The 22,340-nt window shown below is 39.7% G+C and overlaps 2 protein-coding genes across 7 annotated transcripts; one reads left to right on the top strand and one right to left on the bottom strand.

The window, feature by feature from the left end:
* Positions 1-1,747: 1,747 nt before the first annotated feature.
* Positions 1,748-13,313, bottom strand: RB195_012158 (uncharacterized protein; the record flags this gene model as incomplete). Of its 5 annotated transcripts, none has more annotated exons than XM_064193893.1 (38): positions 1,748-1,903; positions 1,998-2,072; positions 3,039-3,128; positions 3,197-3,307; positions 3,369-3,488; positions 4,041-4,226; positions 4,327-4,470; positions 4,549-4,603; positions 4,677-4,786; positions 4,859-4,882; positions 4,939-5,079; positions 5,270-5,469; positions 5,632-5,708; positions 5,774-5,869; positions 5,925-6,025; positions 6,481-6,558; positions 6,648-6,734; positions 6,813-6,992; positions 7,051-7,216; positions 7,273-7,454; positions 7,687-7,779; positions 7,838-8,101; positions 8,167-8,275; positions 8,341-8,435; positions 8,495-8,612; positions 8,699-8,785; positions 9,027-9,132; positions 9,229-9,420; positions 9,738-10,430; positions 11,246-11,415; positions 11,496-11,667; positions 11,724-11,849; positions 12,361-12,438; positions 12,575-12,669; positions 12,734-12,828; positions 12,895-12,987; positions 13,056-13,159; positions 13,217-13,313. In XM_064193893.1, the coding sequence occupies 38 exons, from the start codon at positions 13,311-13,313 to the stop codon at positions 1,748-1,750; spliced, it is 5,166 nt and encodes a 1,721-aa protein (XP_064051472.1). The 5 variants fall into 5 exon arrangements, with proteins under 5 accessions (XP_064051472.1, XP_064051473.1, XP_064051474.1 ...); XM_064193889.1 differs by having other exon boundaries at positions 8,341-8,423; XM_064193890.1 differs by lacking the exon at positions 9,738-10,430 and having other exon boundaries at positions 5,249-5,469.
* A 4,392-nt stretch (positions 13,314-17,705) lies between these two features.
* Positions 17,706-22,288, top strand: RB195_012157 (uncharacterized protein; the record flags this gene model as incomplete). 2 transcript variants are annotated; one of them, XM_064193888.1, is made up of 18 exons in its annotated part: positions 17,706-17,740; positions 17,850-17,895; positions 18,644-18,786; positions 18,873-19,041; positions 19,134-19,259; positions 19,355-19,447; positions 19,518-19,666; positions 19,830-19,962; positions 20,034-20,123; positions 20,205-20,345; positions 20,626-20,706; positions 20,757-20,870; positions 20,930-21,046; positions 21,224-21,359; positions 21,503-21,627; positions 21,688-21,802; positions 21,927-22,025; positions 22,173-22,288. In XM_064193888.1, 18 exons carry the CDS (start codon positions 17,706-17,708, stop codon positions 22,286-22,288), a joined length of 2,028 nt encoding a protein of 675 aa, XP_064051470.1. The 2 variants fall into 2 exon arrangements, with proteins under 2 accessions (XP_064051470.1, XP_064051471.1); XM_064193887.1 differs by lacking the exons at positions 17,706-17,740; positions 17,850-17,895 and having other exon boundaries at positions 18,653-18,786.
* Positions 22,289-22,340: the final 52 nt, after the last annotated feature.

The raw sequence follows: 22,340 nt of genomic DNA, 5'->3' as shown, positions 1-22,340 counted from the left end.
CACATGAGTTGGAAACCTCCTCTTCGACACTATCAAGCCTTGTCGCATCATTTCAAATCTCTTAATGTTTTTGAAGAGCTGCAAAAAGGACCCTATTATCTTCAGAGGTTTTAAATGAGTCCACACACACAGCTACGTATATTCTCAAAATAATAATTTGTTCGCTTGGTTTATCTAATTTCACGGACGCTGCGATGTAGTTGCAGTGATCGATTTAATTATTCTAGAAATGGTACATGATAAAACGCTAGCGCAATCGTAACGTTACCTACGACACGATTCGCTTTCTAAAAACAAAATAAACAGAATTAAAAAGTAGATAAGAATCACAAATATAGACGAAGCGGTGAGAACTTCAGCGCAAACTAGCGAGAAAAGGGCAGCGGTCCGTATTTTGTCACCGAAAGATGACTTAGCAGCACTTACGGTGCACCGATAATAAAGCAAAATCGATCGATTTGACACCTCAAGCGAAGACTAGGTACAGACAGATCATCCTTCTACTGAATGACACGTTAACTGATCTTCGTGGTTCCCCTATTTCAGGACTCATCGTTACACCACAATTACGCTTCCATACGTTATAGTAGGGTCAAAATGAAATGAAGTACGTACGCAATTGCGTACGAGGCTTCTCTCGAGGCACTTCGGTGGAGCGTAGCGGCTAGGAGCGTGATGAAACCATTGCTGGTAACACCCATCGCTGCAGTTGCGACGACCCCACCTTGGTTCCAACTGCTGCCTCCACCTCGCCGTTTCGAGCGCGTACGCAAATGCACCGCAACTACACAATTCATGTCGTTTTGAGCCGACTGTAAATATAAATGTGATATGTGTGGAAATTCGAACATGGAATCATGAGATATAGTAGAGTCAAAACGATATGAAGCACGGTGCAGCTGCGTAGAGCTTAGGATCGCGTGAAGACCCCTGCTACCACCGTTCATTGCTGCAGTTCACTGTGATCCCACCTCGACTCCAACCGCTATCTCCACGACGCTGCTTCGAGCGCAACAGCTTGCGCAAGCGCACCGTGCTCCTTGCCGTTTTGACCCAACTGTTTCTTCTCTCATCACTTCTAATACATAGCTATTCTGCACAAATTTATTCTCTAATTTTCATTTACTTCTAGGTCGGAGACCTTCTTAAACAGGAAGGAGATCTTAAAAATTACAATTTTCATTTAATCAATGTACAAGACTGGACGAACAATATATAGTTAGCTCTTTTAGAGTCACCCGCGCAAGAGCAGAAAGAATTGTACCAAGTGAAGACCACTGAGGACGGTAGAGTGTTAGTATGCACTATGGATAACATCACTATGATTGTCGTGACTTCATGCTGATGAAAAATGAAGGACTTCAGAAAATAAAAGGTTATGAAGAGAACAACTACGAAAAAAATTAACAGTTTTGGCTTGAATATATTTGAGCAAAAATAGAGAGGTGAGTACTCAAGAAAATGTACCGATAACACTAAATACGAAATAAATATAATGCCTGCTAGCGTGTGAATTGCGATAAGTAGAACTCGTACGAATCCGGATTGCGGGGATTTGGACGGAAAAAAAATAGCTATGACACGGCACACAAAAGATATAATCTGAGAAAACCTAACACAAGTCCAAAAATTAAAAATGAAATCAATAAACAAGGAAAATATTTGACGAAAACACCGAATAAATGCAATAGTTTCTAATGAATTCACTGACAATACATGAAAATAGCGATACTGAGGTATGTAGTGATCAGTTGAGGGTTCCACGACAGTTTGGAGCACCACATAAACAATCAACTTTGTCATCTTCAATTGGAAACTTATAATCATATGTGATTTCATCGCCTTTATTAATAAGTGTCTTGCTGTAAATCACAATACGCTTGTCACCATCCACTGTGACCACCTTAAAAACGGAGAAAAATCCATAGGATAGGTAATCATGTAATTAGAAATACTATCCCTTCATACAGGAGTAGAGAAAACGCAATGAAACTAACTTTTGCATAACAGTTTGGCTGGCAGGAATGGTTTATAAACCGAGCGAAATTTCCCATACGAGTGGCATCAATGACCTAAATATACAGTATCGTTTTTCAGATAAACATAACAGAGGACATGACGGTGATCGTCAATTGCAGAAGCTTCCTGTTTTCCGGAGGCGACAGCTGAAACACTTCAAAGTCCTAAAGTAAAATCTAAAAGCGAGCTGGAGGGATTTGGGAGAATTTGTAGCAACGGATGGGATGACTTGTACAAAAAAATTACGGGAGTAAATCACTCCATCACAATCTCTCACGGAGATTTCGGCCAATATTTCTAATATACGGAAGCTAGAAGGCAGCAAGAAGTATTTTGAGCTACTTTTGCGCAAGTCCCTATCTCTCCAATCTCGTCAGTGCTCATTAGGATGAAGTCGAGAAGGTGATGACTGGGAGGTACGACGAACGATGTAATTTTGCACTGTTTTAAAGCTATAACCCCACGAATCCGGGGTGGTATAGATTTCCGATGGCTAAAGAGTGTACGGGGTTATAGATTGCAGAAACGGGTGGGACAACGCTCATTTCTTCCTAGCTGCGCGCTGCAATAGAACTCGTCATGGAAAGCAGCGTCCCGGGACGCTCGAGCGCTCCATCCTTGTACGCGCGCCGCATCTTCCGCCCCGTTTTTTACGGTAGTCACAAAGAAATTAGCGTTATTCCACCCGTTTCTGCAATCTACAACCCCGTATAGACTTTAGCCATCGGAAATCCATACCATCCCAAATTCGTGGAAAGGTGCCTTTAAAGCACATTCTGTCCGCTTGAAGATCTCACATATCACGTGCTATCTCTTATCTCAGATGCTTGCGTATTCGTCCAGCCGATCATTATAACTACAATATTATACTTTCCTATCGCTGTACACGTTCAATGATGAATATAATTGTTTTGACCGTCTAGACGAAAGCTAGATCAAGTAATTGAAAAACGGAAACAACTGTACTAGATGGAGCTGCAAATAATAATTGAAGTAATAATAACTCGACTAAAACATACTGTGGTGTCATCAATACGGAATAAGTAACTGCTGCCAATGCCTCGTCTCTCGTATGCCTTCTCACGAACATCTGCCACAGTATTGCGTACCTAAACCATAAAGCTATCTTCTAAGCACAAGAAATGATGAAATCATTTGAAAAATAAGAAATAACGACCTTCTGTCCAACGTATTCAACAATCATATCATCAGGAGCGATTGCTTCCATTGCATATAATCCCCAACCGTGAATTCTTGACCGCGCAAATTTAATCATCTTCTTGCGATACTGCAACCGCAAGCGCATAAGAGTAGGAAACTCGTATTGCGTAAGATCTTTAAGTAACAACCTTAAGTTGATTGACTTTGAAGAAATCTGTGTTCGCGTCACCCATGGTTGTAAGCAGACGACGATGCATCGATCGAGATTCTTTGGTCAACACAAGATTGTGTCGTACCGCAGCTTCGTCCTAGAAAAAAGTTTCAATGAACAAGAGTCCACCGAATTTCTACGACGTCTTGTCCTTCCAAATATTTATTCCGGACCTTTGAACCTCGGAATCACTCTCGAGGTGATTTTCTTCTTTTTAAAAAATGTATTTAAAAAGTGATGAGTCACGTTGCATCGATATTTGAATCATTTAAAATGTTCACTTCAAGTAAATATCAGAGAACTGTAAAATAAGCTTTAAAACCCCGGATCCCATTAGGTGACATCACAGCGCGGATAACTGCCTTCTATTTCTGATTTCTCGACATCTCTGATATCAAAATTTCAAAAATAGTCCAGACACCTTATACTATGAATCTAATAATAACTAAGGAAGATAAGATGTTCATAAAAGTATTCTGCTTTTGCACTACAACATGTCGCTACATGACACATAAAGGCAGAATCATATGAAAAAAGGTGGCTCACCCAAACTTACACCCACACTGACAGTGTCTTAAGCAGTAATTTAGTCAATTTTTCTTTTCGATTACCAAATTGGCTCATAACACCAGAGATTACGTAAACTAACCCTTTCGTTGATGACGGTCTTGTCCCGTTGTTCATCTTCGGGTCTTCTGATAAGGCTTCGCTTCTCCTTCGCTGTCATCTTGAAGTAGCCACGAGTACGAGCACATCCGCCCTCAATCGGAAGAATTCCATCCAATTCTCCGTCAGCAAAATATTGGTCCACACGCCCCTTCTTCACAGGTTTATCCTGAAAATAATCGAAAGAGTTGGACTAAACGCTAATTAGCTGCAAGTCTAATAATGTAAAAGATGACTAGAGAACAAAAAGAAGCAACACAATAACTAACCAAAAGTCGAGGCTTGTCTGCCCACGACCTGAAGTTGAAACGGACTGGTCGTATCCAAGGAGGTGGCTTCGCATCGTCACCTGCCGGCTGTAAATCGGTCCATGCTTGCCTTAGGTACTCCTGATCTTCCGGATCGAAGCAGCACTAAATAAGAGGGTCATCAAATCTGAGAGCGACATAGAAAAGAGGGAGAAAGCCACTCAAACAAGACGATGAACTTACATCCCAACAATATATGTGTCGTTTTCGCTCTTCATCGGTCCACGGTGGGTAGATTCTAGAAAATGACAAAAATTGACGCAACACAGACAGATGGCAAAGATGAAGAAGAGCAAAAAGTGGGAGCTTACACTTTCGGCTTCGGAGGGGCTCGAATTTCAACAGCGGGAAAGAGTCTAAGAAGCTCGCGATCGACTTTTGTGGCTTTAGTCTTCTTAGGAGGTGCGGGAACCTTTTCTTGCTGACAAACACAAAATTTAACACTTCACTATCATCCTTTGACAATAAAAAATATTAAAGAGATCAGACAAACCTTATCCTCTACTCTTACTTGCACCTGAAAAAAAAAACATAATATGTTTTTTACTTTCAGGAACATTTTGACACACATACCTGAACTGTGACGTCTTTCGCATTCTCTTCCCCGGTCTTCTTTTCATTTTCTGGTAGCTTGAAGTAGCAGTGTTCAGTAAGACTGACATGGTAAAGCGTTCTTGGAAGTCCTTCCGACCAATCCAGAGAAGTATCACCAAGCTAATTGAGAACAATTAAAATGTGAAGGTGGTTTCATTGATCAAACTCATGCAGCACGCAGTGGAAAGAAAAAAAACACGAAAAACAAGTATGGGAGTAAAAGAGAATGTAGACTTAAGTATATTATATATGAGGAAGAGGATAAAACATTATTGAACATACTACTCACTTTATACAACACATCACTCACTATCTTTTCCCATAAAGGTGTCAAATCCTCTTTCTCTACTTCTGGCTCAACAATCGGTACAGGAATGGGCTCCTCAGTGATCGTTGAAGCATCACGTTCTTCATCGTCGCTGGGCGGTGTGCTTTCTGAAGAAGACGCTACGCTCGATGCCGTGGAAACAGCCGTGGAGGCAACGACAGACGGTGTGTCCAGCTTTTGCACTAAAACGGTGGAATTTTGGAAGGGCCACATATTCACTCTCACCCTTTTTTGCTATCGCATTGTAATTTGTTTCTGAAAGTTGTACTATTGAACAATGCTGGTACAAAGTAGGAAGAGGATTAGTGATTATCCACTACTACTTGAGAAAAATTGTGGTTTACCAGATTTGGACGATTGAGATGATTTCCTCGACTGATGCTCAGATTCGTTGGAGGAAAGCTCACTTGATGACTCTGATCTGAAACGAATTATATGTACTTTACTAAAAATTCATGTGTATTTACAAACGAATGAATAACAAACCCGGAGGCAGATAATGACCGATTACGTTGCGCTTGTCCCTTCCTCCGAAGTACGACCTCATCAGACGATTCAGAGGAATTCTGGCTGCTAGATGAACTTTAAAAAGAGTGAAGATTTGTTCAAGAAGAAAGAGAAATATAAACGACGAAACCTTTTATGTGCTACATCGGAATCATCAGATTCTTCGTCACATTTTCGAACAAGAGGGCTTCTCGTCTCAGATTCCGATTCAGGTGATGGTGGTCGTACTTTCTACAATGATTAGGTGCATAAGATTGCGTTAAATAGACAAGTAGTCCGTCTTGTTTCCTTTCTTTACAACCAAATACTGGAAAACTTTCAATCTAATCTGTTAAAATAAAAAAATCTAGGATGTCTTTCACTTCAGTAATGTAAAATAACAGTAAAACTAGTAAAGTCTGTGTTTCAGCGACCAAGAAGTAAGTATTACGAAAATTCCCCCTCCCCCCAATATGTAGCCCTCTTCGTCCATTTTTTATTTTCGGAACAATTTGTGAATTCAAGACACGAATGGCAAATATGAGTACTGACTTTCTTCAGGACCTTTTCATGCGGCTACGCTAGCGACTAGATTTCTCTGTACGAGACGAGGAATTGATTACCTTCTACTCCTCGTCTCGTATACAGTAATAGCTATTTATCGAATTTAACTTGATCTAGCCGAATCACAAGTTTCTAGAACTTACTCTTCGGAAACTTGGCAATTTTGGCATGTTAATGGTGAATGGAAAAGCACCGAGCTTCTCAGGGGTAGCATTCAAGCTCTGTAATTGAATAAATTCATAAAACAATAAAATTTCTAGATGATTATGCGGATTTTTAAAGACATCAAGTTCAGGAAAATAATGCTCACAGCAGAGAGCGGACTACACAACTGAGCCACATCACTTGGCTTCTCTGGTGTAACCATTTGAGCCTGTGCCCGCAATGCTTCTTGAGCCTGACAACGAGGAAAATGATTAAAACTGCTAGCCGTTGTTAATTCTAATGAATATACAACCAAAACTGGCGAACATACCTCATTACGCTTCTGTTCCTCCAATTCGTGGCGAATTTCAGCTAGAACTTCTTCCAAAATCTCGAAGCTGACACCTTCCACTCGTTTGTAAAAGTCCTTTGTGACAACATCAACGATTTCTTCACCTATAGTCTTTTCGGTAGCCTCTCGCACAACAGCTACATTCTTTGCGAATTGTCTCTGAACAATAATTCTAATCACTGGTGGACCGCTGTCACCGAAATTAGTTTGTTTGTACCTTTTCTTTGTCAGCTGTTCCTTGCCGAGTTCTTCGTGGCTCCTTCCCATTTCTTCGCATTTGATCTACCGGGCTCGTCGACATCAATCCCTCCGGAGGTGGAGAGATCGAAGATCCGACGTCGACATCCATGTCATCAACGTCATCGCAGACAGCATCATCCGACCTTCAAAACAGCTTCAGAGAGAGCTTTTGATAAAGCAAGAAACTAGAGATACACACCCTTGCCGTTGAGATATGCTAGATCCAGGCCGCGCATTCCTGGACTGTCCTCCAACATCGGCACCGAAAATGCTAGCAACACGATCGGCAAGAGTTTGATGGGAAGACGTTGATGGCGTGGATGTGGTTGGACAAGAAGGAGGTTCTTCCACAAAACGAAGTGCAACTTTAGGGAAATCTCGCTAAATAAATCTAAGTGTAAAAATACTACAAAATAGCAAAATAGAAGAAAATTGTGCAGGAGAAGGCATCTTCTAAGACATGCGAAAGTTCTTTCTAATTAGTCCTATTTTTCAATGCAAAAGTGAACTTTTTTGAGTACTGTTGGCGAATGAAAAGAAGATGTGCCTTCAGAAAGAATGAAGACTTAAAAAAAAACAAAAAAGCGACTAAAAATTAGCTCAGGAAAAGTACCTTCACATAAACTTGAGGTGGTGGCGGACAGAAGTTTGGTGGAGGTAATAAAGGATTAAACGCAGGTGCGCCTAATGGTATTGCGGGATTCATCTAAAAAGACCTAAATTTGTTGCAATGTTAACACGAAAATTTAAAAAAGGTAACATACAGGAGGCAGAGGAAACGGTGGTGGCGGGAGATGTGTTGGAGGTAGTGGTATATTGGCTCCAGGTGGCGGCAGAGGTATGCCCATAGTAGGTGGAGGAGGTAGTGTTGGTGTTGATACAACAGGAGCAGCTACATGAGGTAACGAATGGGTTTCAGGACTAAATACAACTGGAGGCGGTGCCGGTGGAGCCACTATTGGTGGTACTGGTGTACGAGAAGATAAGTCGTGATGCGAAGACGAAGCTGATAATGTTTTTTCGGTCTTCTAAAAGAGAAACGGGATGAAAGTTTCCATTAACTGCAGTTGAGAGAAATCTTCAAATAAGATACCTTATCTTTCTTTAAGGTTAGTTCAACATCAGAATCAGTGGAACTGCTGCTCCATCGATGGCCTTCTATTTTCTTTTCTTTCTCGCTGATTTTCGAAGGAGACGGGCTCCTAAGAAACAAAGCTTTTGGGATGAAATAAACATTCGTGGAGGACGACAAAAAAAAACTGCTTACTGTTCTTTCTCGAACTTTTCCTCCTCAACTTCTGCCTTCTCGTCCGACTCATCGCTGCTTATCTTTTGCAAACCAGGTGTTTGCTGAAGTTGATGCTAAATTCATTTCAACACTAGCATTCTACTGGAATGCCTCAATTTAACCTATTAATTACCTTGATATCATTCCGCTTAGACTCTGTTACTGTGTACTTCTTTCTTTTGGTAATTGTTTTTATTTCTTCGACAATAGTTTTTTCCCGCCCTTCACGTTCCCGCGAAATATATTTCGTGCTGAAATACAGAAGAACAGTGAGCTACAAGTGGCGTATGGTGAAGATATCGGGGAAAACTAAGAATTCTTGCAATATGAAACACACCTCATTTCCTTCTTTTCTACCCGCAGATATTCCCCTATATTCAGCGAAGAACCTGAAGTTGAACTCGAGGAAGAGTCAGATGAGCGCCTAAAAGGTGAGTTCGGTTTGCGTACATACGTCCACGTAGGACGAACGGTTTACGTGTAAAACAAACGTATTACGGACATCCAAACATTTTAGTAGTTCTTAGTAGTTACTCCTTCCATGATATATTCTATGTACCTTACAAAAAACTGTTTTCTCAAGAGAAACTCTTAACCTTTTTGCACCTTCTCACAAAAATTTACATTGAAAATTAGAAAAACGAGCCAGCACACTTCAAATCTACCTTCTTCGCTTCTTCTTCTTCTTCTTATGAGGTCGACTGCGGTTCTCTCTTTTTCCACGACGAGACTCTTGCGGCGGTTCTGACTGTGAAGTTGTCGCTTTCTCTTCTGTAAAGATATTAAATTTGACAAAAGCGAATCATAAAGTCCTATCAAGAACTGGGATTTCAACGAAGTTTCTTCTAAAAGCTAAATATTACTCACCAGCAACATTGGCGACAGGAGCACCTATCGATGGATGAGGGTATCCTGGTGGGAAAATAGCGGAACCATCCGCTGGTACCGCTGAGTAAGGAGGTGGCGGTGGATAGGTCATACCAAAAACTGGGGGAATCGGGGGAATTGGTGGTATAGGCGCACCACTCGGCCCTGGTTGCGACTGCGACGAAATAAAATCTGGAAATAAGGAACTTAAAGCAACCGAATTGCAGAACACAACTTTAGCTCCTGGAAATTGTGAATTAAAACAAATGTAGGTGCGATTCAGATCACTTTGCAGCACACCAGGATCCAATGGAAAAAAACCTTCGGTGCAAAAAAGGTCCCGATAACCCACGACAAAGTAGATGTTGGTGAAAGTGCCAGTGTTATAGGAACGATGTGAAAGCAAGCATATTAAAAAAACACAACACACCAACGCTTCCAAATCACACCGCAAACAAGCACGCAGGATTTCTTCTAAAAATGCATAAAAACAGTAACTTGTCACATACCATTGCCAGGATCATCCCATCTACTTTTCTTCCGTAATGGAGAAGCTAAATTTTCCAATTCCAAATTCCTACTATCATTGTTATTGTGGTCTTCACTGGGTCCTTCTGAGAAGCGATCTGGTGACTTCTGCTCATAGTAGTAGCGTCTTACGACAAATCCGTCTCTTCTATAGAATTTTTTAGATCGTGGATCGCAATTACGTCTCCTCCATGATCCACACTTTACTCGATTGCGACTCTTCCGTTCCCAAGGTTTCAGGTTTCCGAAATTTCCTCCAGAATAAGGTCTGCACCTTTTATCATCGCTGTACTGAACAGAATGAGGAGTTTGGGGACGAGTTCGCTCATCCCAAAGATCGTTTTCGAATCCAGCACGCCCATGACGGGACCACATGCAGACTCGACGATCCTCACAAAAGCCTGCATATCCGTGATTCTGCTTCGTACCACAACCTTTCCATGTCGGAGATTGTTCTGGCGAAATCATAGGATTTATTGGTGGATCAAAATTGCTAGTTCCTTGGAACGGATCATAGGGTGGCCATGGTAGCAATGGGAAAGTTGGCAAACAGTTATTTATCATTCCATACATGTTGAAGGAGTTACAGTGAGTTGGGTTACTCCAAGTGTTCTGTTGAAAATTAGTGGGACCTCCCGAGCTGGTACTTGCTCGATCTTCTGCGTTAACGGTACCTGTAAGCTGGATACACATGCAAGAAAAACACAGTGCACAGCAAACTATAAAAGCAATCACCATCACAACCCAAGCCAATGCGAGTTTTAAACTATGGGTAAGGTAAAACAGGTGACAAGCACAAGCACTGTCGAGGAACGAATTCTTTCGATCACTGAGAAACATGGATACAATGATTTTAAACACTACTATCTACTTCAGCCAAACCGACAGATTCGAAGCTAAGGATCTAACCTAATCCGAAATGTTCGGCTGTTCTTGAATAACTCATTCAAAGTGCGTCCGTTTACGTTAGAAGCTTACGTTAACAGGCTTCCCTCTTTTTCCCAAACTCCTAACAATATTCTAACAACATCAATGAGCTGTTTAGCCACTTTAGCGAAGAACTGTTTCTATTCAAAATGGATATAGAGTTGGTCCACCTGACCCAAGTTTTTTTTTCTTGAGAAACCGCGGATACTCCGGAAACATACTGATCTAGTATTGAAATAGTCGATTTGTCATTTACTATGGTGCATGTTATCGTTACTCAAGAAACAATCGTGCAAATTTAGAAGAAATTATCTGTATACAATATTTTTGAGAAGAAAAACAAGAGTTGACAAGAGAAAGTATGCTTGATTTTGCGGCCAATTATAACAATTACAATGGCGTAAACATACGCACCAACAATAATCCCCCACTGAAAATCCTTAAACAGTGCTTGTGCAAATAAGCGAAAGTCTTGCGATGTGCAAAGCAAAGCAGAAACATTACGAGTAAAGCAGGGAAACAATGGAAAGATAAAATTTGAACAAACCACTCCGTAACTTACCGGGATGGAAAGGAGGTATCATAGGAGGGGGGATCTGCGGGAGGAACGCATTCGGAGGCGGAACTACGGCTGGAAGCGGCACTGTCGGTGGAGCAGATGTCGTTATAGGCGGCTCCATTGGAGGAGTACGAGGGCGCGCAGGCGTGTTGGTGCCCCTAACCAAGATCTCACTAAACAAAGCAAAAAACATGAATATAGTCAATGAATAGATAATAATAGTGTTCAATTACACTACAATCCGATCGCATACTTTCTAGGTGTGGAAACTTCAGGCACTGGAGTGCATGGAGTGTTACGCTTATCGAGACCTCGTTGAATTACATCAACGGAAGGAACTGTTGGTGACTCCATGTCCATATCGACATGTTCAGTTTGTTCCGCTGCATAAAGCGATGAAGAAGACGGACGTCCTCGTTGTAGTACTGAAAACAGAATATTGAATTGGTACTAAGGAATAGTTCATCACGTGCTAATATACCTTCATTTTTCATTGCAAAATGGCTTCTTCGCGTGTTTAGAATGGTCTCTTCCAATCCTTTCAGATGCACCGGGATGCGCATTTCTTCACCAGTTGCGTCTTCATAACGCTGACTCAACAGAGTAACTGAACAACAACTAATTCAGGCAGAACTCGATAAACAAAAGTGAAGAGGAAAATTGTTTGACGAAATTACTGAAGTCAAAATAAAACTTATAATTCTTAGCTAAAGATGTTTTTTTTCATGTCCTCCTTGACCGTTTGTCACAGAAATTACTTACTTTTTTGCAAAAGAAGAGCAAACGGCAGTCACATCAAGCACTAGTAGGAGGAGGAGTGGGCATTTTAAATTAGTCTTTTTCAGTAAGTCCGTCATCATGTCGCCGAGTTAAAGATGAGAGATCCGCACAGACGAATTCAAATATGAAGAAATGCCTTTAGGATGGATCTGATGAAACATTGAAGTCAGCAACTTGAATAATTTATGGGGGATTAAGGTTTTGCGGAGAATTTGATGAAGATAAACCGCTAAATTGGGCGCAGGGAGAACACGTAAGCTACGCGAAGGACAACAGGAAGAACATGCTGTTATCATCTACAAAACATTACTGCAGCAAGATACAAATTTCAAACTCACAGTAAGGATCATGACAGCAAGAAACCTGACTGCCCATTACGGTCCTCATATTGTATTCGTGCACAAATCTTCGAGCCTCTGAATTTACTGGGAATAAATGTGAATGTCACGAGGAATCACTTTGGAACAAGATGATGATGATATGGAAATAAGCTTCCAAATTTATAACAAAAAAAAAGTGTTCAAAAAGTACTACTATGAGAGAGAAATGCACCTTCATAGGTAGAGAATACAATCATTGCCATTCCCATGTGTTTCTTAGTAATCGGATGATAAAATACTTCCAGATCGATAGGAGGAGCAACTTTGCTGAACATCACATAGTAACACCAAGAATAAAGTCCAGCTAAGCGTAGGAAAAGAAAGTTCTTACTTGGCTAACTGTTGTAAAAATGCTTTGTTAACATTGTCGTTCAAATCAAACATTGCCACCTCCACTTTAGGATAAAATACGGTGTTTCTGTCCACCTGAATATTCATAATTGCAAGAAAAAAGGAAAGAATATGCAAGTTTTCAAAGAACAAATGAAATACCGTAAATGATGGCACAACAAGGTCTGCTTGAGCGATCGTTCGGAACTGTATATAATGATTCCGAGGATCGGATAGAGGTAGCTTAACATCGTACTGAAAAACCAAGTTTTTAAAAACAATAAATAATCGACCGTCGACAAAGAAGCTCATGAAAGACTCACTTTAGGATGACCAGGAATATGACCATTATATCTACGGATAGTTTCTTTAGCGCCAAGTTCCTTGTCATACAAAGTCTTGTAATTACGAGGTCCTTGTTGAACACCTAAATTGCAGAAGAATTTGAAGCATTAGAAATCCACGAGAATCTGGCAGAAGCTACCGTGTGGAGGATGCGGCCGGGGCGGTCCAGGACCGTGAGACGGCCGAGGTGCGGGCGCCGCCTTGCGATCGCCCGCTTCAGCCGTTGACGATCGCATTTATGGACAGTCCCCACCTTAAAAAAAAAAAATCATTAATTATATACGTCTGAGAAAGGAGTCAATTAAACGCTGTTCTCAATAGATCTGAGAATGTCAGAAGATAATCACATAAGACGCTTATCTACTATCAAACTCCAAACTGAAAAACGGTGTACTTGTCAGTCATCGAAACATTTGCTTCAAAATGACTGATCAATCTTCTCTTTTATTCAAAGAAAAAAAAGCAAAGCTACTTCAATAAAAGCGAAATTATCTAAAATCAGATGTCCATTCTAAGGAATACGAGTTAACACACAGATGTAAAAGCGCTCTAAACTGAAGTTACAGTTACAGAAACATTTAAGCTGCTTTCTGATATACAAAACCAACACATATAAAAGGATAACTTGCTAAAGCCAGTAAACCAAAATAGCTGGCGATAGAGAAGTAAAAAGAAATCAGTTCCTTTAATCTGCTAATATCGTTCTAATTTTACATTTAAGTAGAACCAATCTGTTTCTAAAATATGCCGTAAACTTCTAGTAGCCTAAATAAACAGCATTTTGATAACCTCATTCAGAACTTGATAGAGGGAAATCTCAATTTAAATACTTTTCAAAAAGGGATCTTTCCATCACCAATGCATCTGTATAAAAGTGGTTCCCGTATTAGAGGTATCATACAAACTAATAACGAATAACGAATCCATACTCCAAAAAAAAACTAGAGATACATATTCCTTCTTTCGTTTAACACAAATTTTTTGTCTACCAGCTCAAGAAATTTCGAATTCGAAGCATAGTCACATTCACGAACGCAGAAACATTTCATTATTCATTCTGAATCGTCAAATGTTGAGCCAATTATTCAGAATGTGGTATGTGTAACTTTTTTCTTGAATGTAAATCACCTTTTGCTCAGAATTGCGCGAAATTTTAAAGGTACAACATGTTAAAGCGCAGTCTATCTTGGTCGTTGCCTACCAAATATTTCCCTCGTGTACAAATCCCCGAATCGATTAAAAGCTACGCAGAAACCTTAAAAAGTTGGATATTCATTAAGCGATAGTCATCAAACACACTAAAAAAAGGATCAGAACGTACTCATGCATAAGTCGTACAAATTTATGCAAGTTATTTCCGCCAAATGGTGTGTGTATGAATATGCAGACCAATTTAGACAGAAATATCAAGGCAATTTGCAAATAAAGAGTGTCACATTTGCAAATAAAGAGTGTCACAACATAAAGATGTCACGTCAAAGCATAAATTTGCAAGAGTTGCATGAAAACAGGTGGGTTAGTAGGAAAAAAGACCTTTGCTAGACGAGAAAAAAAAGCAAAAGCACAACGGAGACAGGAAACGGTAAAGCACGGAGAAAAGGTACATTTTCGTATAGTTAATGTCACTTGCCACATATAATAAATCTAACAATCTGGAACGGTTCTACTTTTTTTCTGTAGTGACATTAATTAGTTAGACGAATTGAAAATAATTCCAAGAAAACTCCTCGACAACGGGGGAAAAAACAGAGAAATAGCGAAAATGAGGGGCTTATAAGATTTTCCGGTCAATTGCTTTTATTTGTAAGGCGTCTGCGTTTGCGTCTCACATTTCGGCTTCATTATAACTCAAAAAAAAAGCTTAAAACCTAAAATCAGACTTTTCTACGATGATTCTTTACATTTAGGTAATGGTCTCGTGACCGCCCTCATTTCGAAGGTCGTTCAAAGTTGACAAACTGCGCTCGAGTAACGACCTCTATACTACATATACTGTTTCGAAAAAATCCATATAATTAGGGAACAGGTTGGAGAATGCGGGAACAACAGTGAAGACGAAATATACACAAATTTCCAAGAAAAACACCACTAGGTCCACGGAATAGGTCGTTACAGTGAAGGACAGTAGCAAAAAGTAAAATTTTTCGACCATATTTGTTGTATGAACAAAGAAATATCCCTGTATATTCGTTTAAATCTAGTTTGAATGAGATTTGTCCCGGAATCAAACTAAACGTTGACTATTGCTCAACGACTGTTTCAAAAGTGATTAAAAACACAAATCTTGCTATTACAACAGAAAAGAGGACAACTTTCAATGTGAAATCTTTAGTCTCAGTAGTCATCTGTGTAATACACATCCTGTGCGTAGCTAGGTAACCCATAATACCATAAAAGTGCGTTTTGCTTACGCCTCTTACGCTAAATTTACGCGCGAAAAAGGGCAACGCGAAATAACATCGGATTACCTATTCAAACGTGGCTACAAATTTTCAAATTTAAAACCTTTTTGAGTTTAAAACTACTCACGAAACATTTTGAAATAGGTCGTACTCTACATAAGTAATTTTCAAAGAGCAAATCAACTATTTTCCTCCACTTTGATGTTGCAAAGTGCAACTAGTCGTGCATAGTGCAAAACGGGGTGAAAAAACGAACACAATCGGAAGAGTGGGGCCAGCTGCCATAAAATTTGTAAAAGTTAACACATTAATGGTCGTAACATAATAAATCATTAGCAAAAAAAAACTGTGTTGCAAAAACATTATGGTAAACAAACAGAAGAGGAAATAGACCGGAGGGGAGATAGAAGGGTGAAGATCCGCTGTGTACAAAATCCATTTTGAAAGTTAGGAGAAATCAGAAGAAGAGACTTCATTCAGATCCCCTTTGCAGTGTGCATTTGGCAAAATGTGCCAAAAACAACAACGAAGGAGGGCAGGCGTCTGTCCGCCACGAAAAGTTCCAATCACTGTTCAAAATGATGTCCAGTGGAGTTCGTGCGGTTGAGGACCATCGCCTGATTCTCAGGAATACGCTATCGTTGCTATATTTACATGGTAAGTCATAAAATTCGCAGCACACCCTGCCACCAGCATGTATAGATTAGCCGGTTGACAACAACACACATGAGAAAAACGCGAATTGGCAGCGTGCCACCAGTTGGAGCGACCGAGCGATTTTGCGCCCGCAGCGGTGCGGTCGCCGCCCGCCCGCTCGCTCGCTCGCGTTCCGTTCCGCTCTGATCTAGGTCAGATGGTTTCGAGTGGGTCACGTGATGTGCTTGTGCCAATTTTCCCCGAGTACTCCGTCTTGTAAACGCTAAGAACGATGATACTTAGGGATTCGAGTCACTTCTTGCGGATTTTCTGTTCATCTCCCTAAATTCGGGGTTCTGTGGGACGTCTGAGATCTTCTCCATGCCCAGTCTCGCCACTAATTCTAACCAATGGTTCCCCGTGCCTTCGGGACTGTTTTCCTTACGGTAAAATTGAACAAGGTCCAAAATACTGTATATGGAAAGCACTGCGGATGCCTAGACTCTTCATTTGTAATAGCTAGTAGTAATAATAATAATAGTAATAATAATGGTGTCGCAGAATGTTTCTATTCGAGAAAAGTTTGAAGCAGGACAAAAATTCCCCAACAAATCAGCGAATGCTGGAAATTCTATCGATTGAATAACAATTTAGAGGAGACAATACTATTCAAATAAACTCAAAAGAGATTCTCTTGCATTATTAGCGTCCAGCAGTTTTTAATTCCATTTATTTTCATCTCTTATTGATTAGGGGGCAAAGTGGACAATGAATTAAGCAAATAAGCTAACAAATAAGCTCCACATGAATGAATTATACAATTATTATTGTGGTTTTGAGCTTAGTAGTGTTGTTTTTTTGGCTACTCATAAGGACTTTCCTATTGTTCATGAATAGTACTAATAATCACCAAAAGTACTAATGAAAATATAAAATAACATTTCCCTTGTAAATCCCAACGTTTATCTGTGATGTGATTTTTGTGTTTACTTTTTTTTCTGATGATAGGAGTATGTTTTTTTTTTTACTTATTAGGTCTTTTTGTTGTGGATTGTGTTGTTGAGGTGGAAAGTCTTCAGAAAATCTGACAAGAACCTATATTTAATCAAGATTTGTTTGCCTTTCAGTTGGTGATTCATTATTGAAAGGTACACTCCGAAAATGAAGCGGGTATACATTCCCATTTCATTCGTTGAATCTCAGGATCATCAGGATCAGTATTCGACACCTTGAAGTTAGGCTTGACAAAGATTTCTTTTTAATATCTCAAAGATATTAAACTAACATTCTTCAACATATTAAAGTGAGTCGAATTCGATATTTTCGTACTCTTTTAGCTAAATGGATTTCTGGCATGATTCCTTCCATAACATTCCTTATTTGATTAGTAAGGACTTGAAGAAAACTTTGCAAGGTAAAATCTATGCTGTAATCACTGAATTCGGACAGGGTTCAGACTTAACCCTGTACCAATTTCTCAGGACACCGTGCTCCATCTACGACGTCTTATTTTATTGTTTTTTTTAAGTTTCTGAAAGAAGAACGTAATAAGAAATTGTGATTTACTTGCCTGAAGGCTATAGTTGGATTATGGCTGAGGAGCTCATTGAAGTTCTGATGATACGGTCACCTAACGGCGCTGCGAATCAAAATGAATTACAACACACCATGCAGCAAATTGTAGATTTTATCGGAAAACTGAAGGTTGAAGACGTATTCTTCATGTATTCGCAGGTTTCGTAGTGATAGGACTGAAAGCATCGAATCACACAGGTCTCAGGTGAGATTCCCTCGATTTCTTTTCCACAGTAGTGAGCGAAGAGCAATTATTTTCTTTTTCTAGGGCCTTTCTTTTCATATTTTCCTCGTTTTTACTTTTGTTTTTGGTCTCCCACTATTCTGTTACTGATTTACCACCAAAAGTACCAAACAAATAGCAAAGCTATTTACATTCAAATAGCATAAGATGGTTTGCAGGAGTTCTCCTCAATTTTCCCTTACTTTCCGTCCACAGTATCCTCACCTATACACTCCAAGAAATTTGAAACACTATTATGAATAGAGACAGACTACCACTTAAAATAAAACTGTAGTTCCCACATCCCGTTGCTAGTAGCTTTCTAAGAATTTTCGTGGTCATATCTTAGTTTGGCCGGTTTAGCTGAACGACTGGAAAAGGGAGAAGAAATAAAATAACGCGGATGAAAAAAAAGTAGATTAATAAATATGGCTTTCTGTGCTCTAGTAGTTCCGACGAAAACGTTTTGGCGTCTGGAAGTCGATTAGATGGTGCTGTTTGTCTTTTCCAGTGATAGTTTGCTTTTCCAATGATATTTTGAGAAAAAAAAGCATTTCCCAGTGATTTTTTTTTGCTTTTTCAATAGCCTATTCTGAGGAACTGAATTGCGTTATTTTCCATTGATAATCGCTTTATTTTCTCATCACTAACGCATTATTTTATTTTTCGCTTGTTCCCGAGTGATTCTTCGAATTCAACTTGGACACCTATTCAGCAATCCCTCTTTTAGAATGCGAATATGAAGTGGATACTCTCTAGAGCGAAGGCGAAATGGACTTACCAATGTTTTCGTTACTTTTCCCTTCGACCTGATGATCCAACCAAACTTGTCGATCTAAGCAAGTATCCACCAGATAAGATTAGGAATTTCAGGTTTGTTGATGTTATTCTACCCTATGGGAACTGCTTTTTTTTTAAGAATACTTTGTGTTGGTAGAAACGATCTTTTGATTCTTCAGCATTGTTGCACATGTAGACCATGGAAAAAGTACTCTGGCGGATCGTTTATTGGAATTGACTGGAGTGGTAAAACCGGGGGAACGAAATGAACAAATGCTAGATCGTTTACCAGTTGAGAGAGAAAGAGGAATTACGGTGAAAGCTCAAACTGCAGCTTTACCGTATAAGGTTAGGGAATTGCTTCATTATGTTCTTCGTTCCATGCTTTCTCTCGTCCGCTTTTTCTTTCGCAGTTTTTCTTCTTTCAAGTTATGGTTTAGGAGTATCTGCTCAATCTTATTGATACTCCTGGTCATGTCGATTTTTCTGCCGAAGTTGCTCGATCTCTAGCAGTTTGTGATGGGATTTTGTTAGTCGTTGCTGCTAATCAGGGAGTCCAAGCTCAGGTTAAAACATTTATTTCGTCTACATAGTTCTTTTTTGATCTTGTTTACCCGCTCTCTATCATCAAGCGATTCACCTTTTTAGACGACTTTTTTAGACGATTGCCAATTTTTGGCTTGCGTTTGAAAGAAACATAAACATGATTCCTGTTATCAACAAAATCGACTTAAGTGGAGCTAACATACCAAAAGTGATTCCTTCATTTTGCTTTCGGTTTTTGTTGAAAGATGTTAAGGCTATTTTTATTGTATATTGTTTAGGTAGAAACCCAACTGAAGAATCTTTTCGAGTTTAACCCTGAAGAATCCCTGAAGATATCTGCAAAATCTGGCTTAAACGTGGAACGACTGCTTGATGCCATCGTCGAGAGAGTCCCTTGTCCAGTTACAAATAAGGACGCACCTTTCCGGTAATAATACGAATTTTTAGTCTTTGGCAGCTGTGTAAAAAAGGATTCCGTTACATTAATGTGTTTCATTCTGATGCATTTGCGGTTCAAATAGTTGTGTTTTTTTTTGTTTCTCTAAATGCATGTAATTTAAGAATTCGTTTCAGTTGTTCTCAGTTTTCAGTGCCCAGATATTCGACTCTATGTTCGATCACTTCCGTGGCGCTATAGCATTTATTCTTGTCACTGATGGTAGTGTTGAAAAAGGTGCGAAGATTCGTTCTTACCATTACGGAAAGGAGTATGAGGTTTCAGAAGTTGGTATATATAGGTATTGGTTTTCCTCCATTTTTTTAAAGTTACCCTTGATCAAGTATTTGATTCACAGGTAGGGGTGATGCGTCCAGACATGACACCATGCTTATCTCTCAGTGCTGGACAAGTGGGATATATAATTTGCAGCATGAAAACAGTGAAGGTTATTTTATTTATATGTATTAGAGTGTTTATTGTTAGTGAATCTCTCAACATCGATATTTTTCAATGAACTTCGTTGTAGGAAGCAACTGTTGGCGAGACTTTATTCGCTGCTGAGAAATTGGATTCAGTAGAACCATTCCCTGGATTCAAGCCAATAAAACCAACAGTTTATGCTGGTTTGTTCCCTGTAGAAACTTCTGAGTACGACGGACTCAAGCAGGTTCGTTTACTTGCTCGTCCATAACCAGCAACTTTCTTTTCCAATTGGCCGCAAATTTACATAGCTCTCGGTCTAATTTCCGTGAATCCATACGTTCTTTTGCAAAATCCTCTTTTTGTACAATCCTTGCCATATCTGGTTAGTTGCTGCATCATTGCTGGTACATGACGTAGTAGGTCTGCTGATAACATGAAATTCCGACACGGAAAAGGACTAGCTCGTGATCGTGTCATGGTTGTACTCTATTTTTCGTTCTCTGCTGTAATTTGTTTTCGTTTAGGCGGTTGAGCGACTTAGCCTGAACGACCCCTCCGTTGTGGTGATGCCAGACTCGAGCCCGGCTCTCGGGCTAGGATGGAAGGTATGTAGGTGGCCTCGTTCTTATTCATTTGATCTGAATTACCGTTTAAGGTAGGATTTCTCGGCGTGTTGCACATGGAGGTGTTCGGTGCACGCTTAGATCAGGAATATGGTGCCAGTGTCATTTTGTCCCAACCATCGGTGGAATATAGAGCTATAGTAAAGGTTTGTTAGAGCGAATATTGGTATTTTCTATCCTATGTTCTGTGATACTGTAAGTTTAGGACAGTGAAACTATTCGCAAGAAGCGATTTGATGGGAAAAGTGAGATTAGCATTTTGGATGCGAGCAAGTTTCCGGAAGAAGGAGACATTGAAAAGTTCCTTGAGCCAGTCGTTAAGGTATGCTTACTGTTTTTGCTCCTATAGTTTAAATTGATCTCAATTCAAAAGATGTTTGGGATACCCGAGCTTTTTCTGATGGAGATAAAAAAATAATAAAATGTCCTTGTATATCTGCATTGTGTCTTTTTTCTACTCGTTCTTTCCATTGTGACCTCAAATAATGACGTTTAATAGGTTCGCATTATTGTTCCTGCTGAAATGATGGGTGCTGTGAACGGTTTGTGTTCTGAATGTCGAGGACAACGCGGCGATATCAGCTCCATAGACGAGGATAGACTAATGATCATTTGGAGGTTACCACTTGCTGAAGGTACAAATGATAGCCAAACTAGTCATTGCTGTTGATATCTTAAGTTATTGTTAAACTTGCAAATCCTTCACACCACATATTTGTGTGAAATTTTGTTTTTGTTGCTCCTTTTTCCTTTAAATACCTATTCCGTTCCTTTCTAGTTGTTGTCGACTTCTTTGAACGATTAAAAAGACTCACTTCTGGATATGCATCTTTCGACTATGAACAAGATGGCTATATAGAAACGAAGCTCATCAAGTTGACTATCACGATAAATGGGCGCGAGGTAGGGATAAATTCCTCTCTTCTTCTCAAGGTCATTGTAAAACGAAGCGTAATGCTCCAGGTGCCAGAGTTTTCCCAAATCATTCCTGCAGCAATGGCACGTGAGCGTGCTAAGTTGTTAGTGCATCGATTAAAAAGGGAGATCCCTAGGCAGCAGTATGAAGTGACTATCAAAGGTAATAAGAAGTTTTCTTCTTTTCCTACTACTGTATTGACTTTTTCCCCGCGCTTTCTGCTTTTTTTCTTTGAGTGTAACGAAACCAACTTGACCTTTCAGCCTTTCATAATCTTTTCTTTTAGCCTGTGTTGGTAGCTCCACAAAGGCGTTATCCCAAGTCTCAATACAGCCGATGAAGCGCGATTTTACACAATTGCTCAAGGGGAACTTTGGAGGTGGAGGTGAGCAGCAAGCCTTCTATCTTGCTAGATTATTCTATCAAATTCACTATTTTTAATGAAAAGTACGAGTAGAAATTCTCCTAGTAATGTAACATCTTTTTCAAACCTTCCGTCCTATCTTCGAAGATTTACGACATTATTTTTCAGGCATGGAACGATTAAATAAGAAGCTCAGCCATCAGAAAAAGGGTAAAGAAAAAATGAAACAGATAGGCAATGTACAAATACCAAAGGAGGCATTCCTTAATGTGCTTAGGAATTGATGTGATTAGTTGTAATGTACATTTATTATACGGATATATTTATCATACTTGT

Source organism: Necator americanus, chromosome III (assembly GCF_031761385.1).
Source record: "Necator americanus strain Aroian chromosome III, whole genome shotgun sequence".
NCBI classification, from domain to species: Eukaryota; Metazoa; Nematoda; class Chromadorea; order Rhabditida; family Ancylostomatidae; genus Necator; species Necator americanus.
Note: the sequence above shows the minus strand (reverse complement) of the source record. Positions and strands in the feature narration are given on the sequence as shown.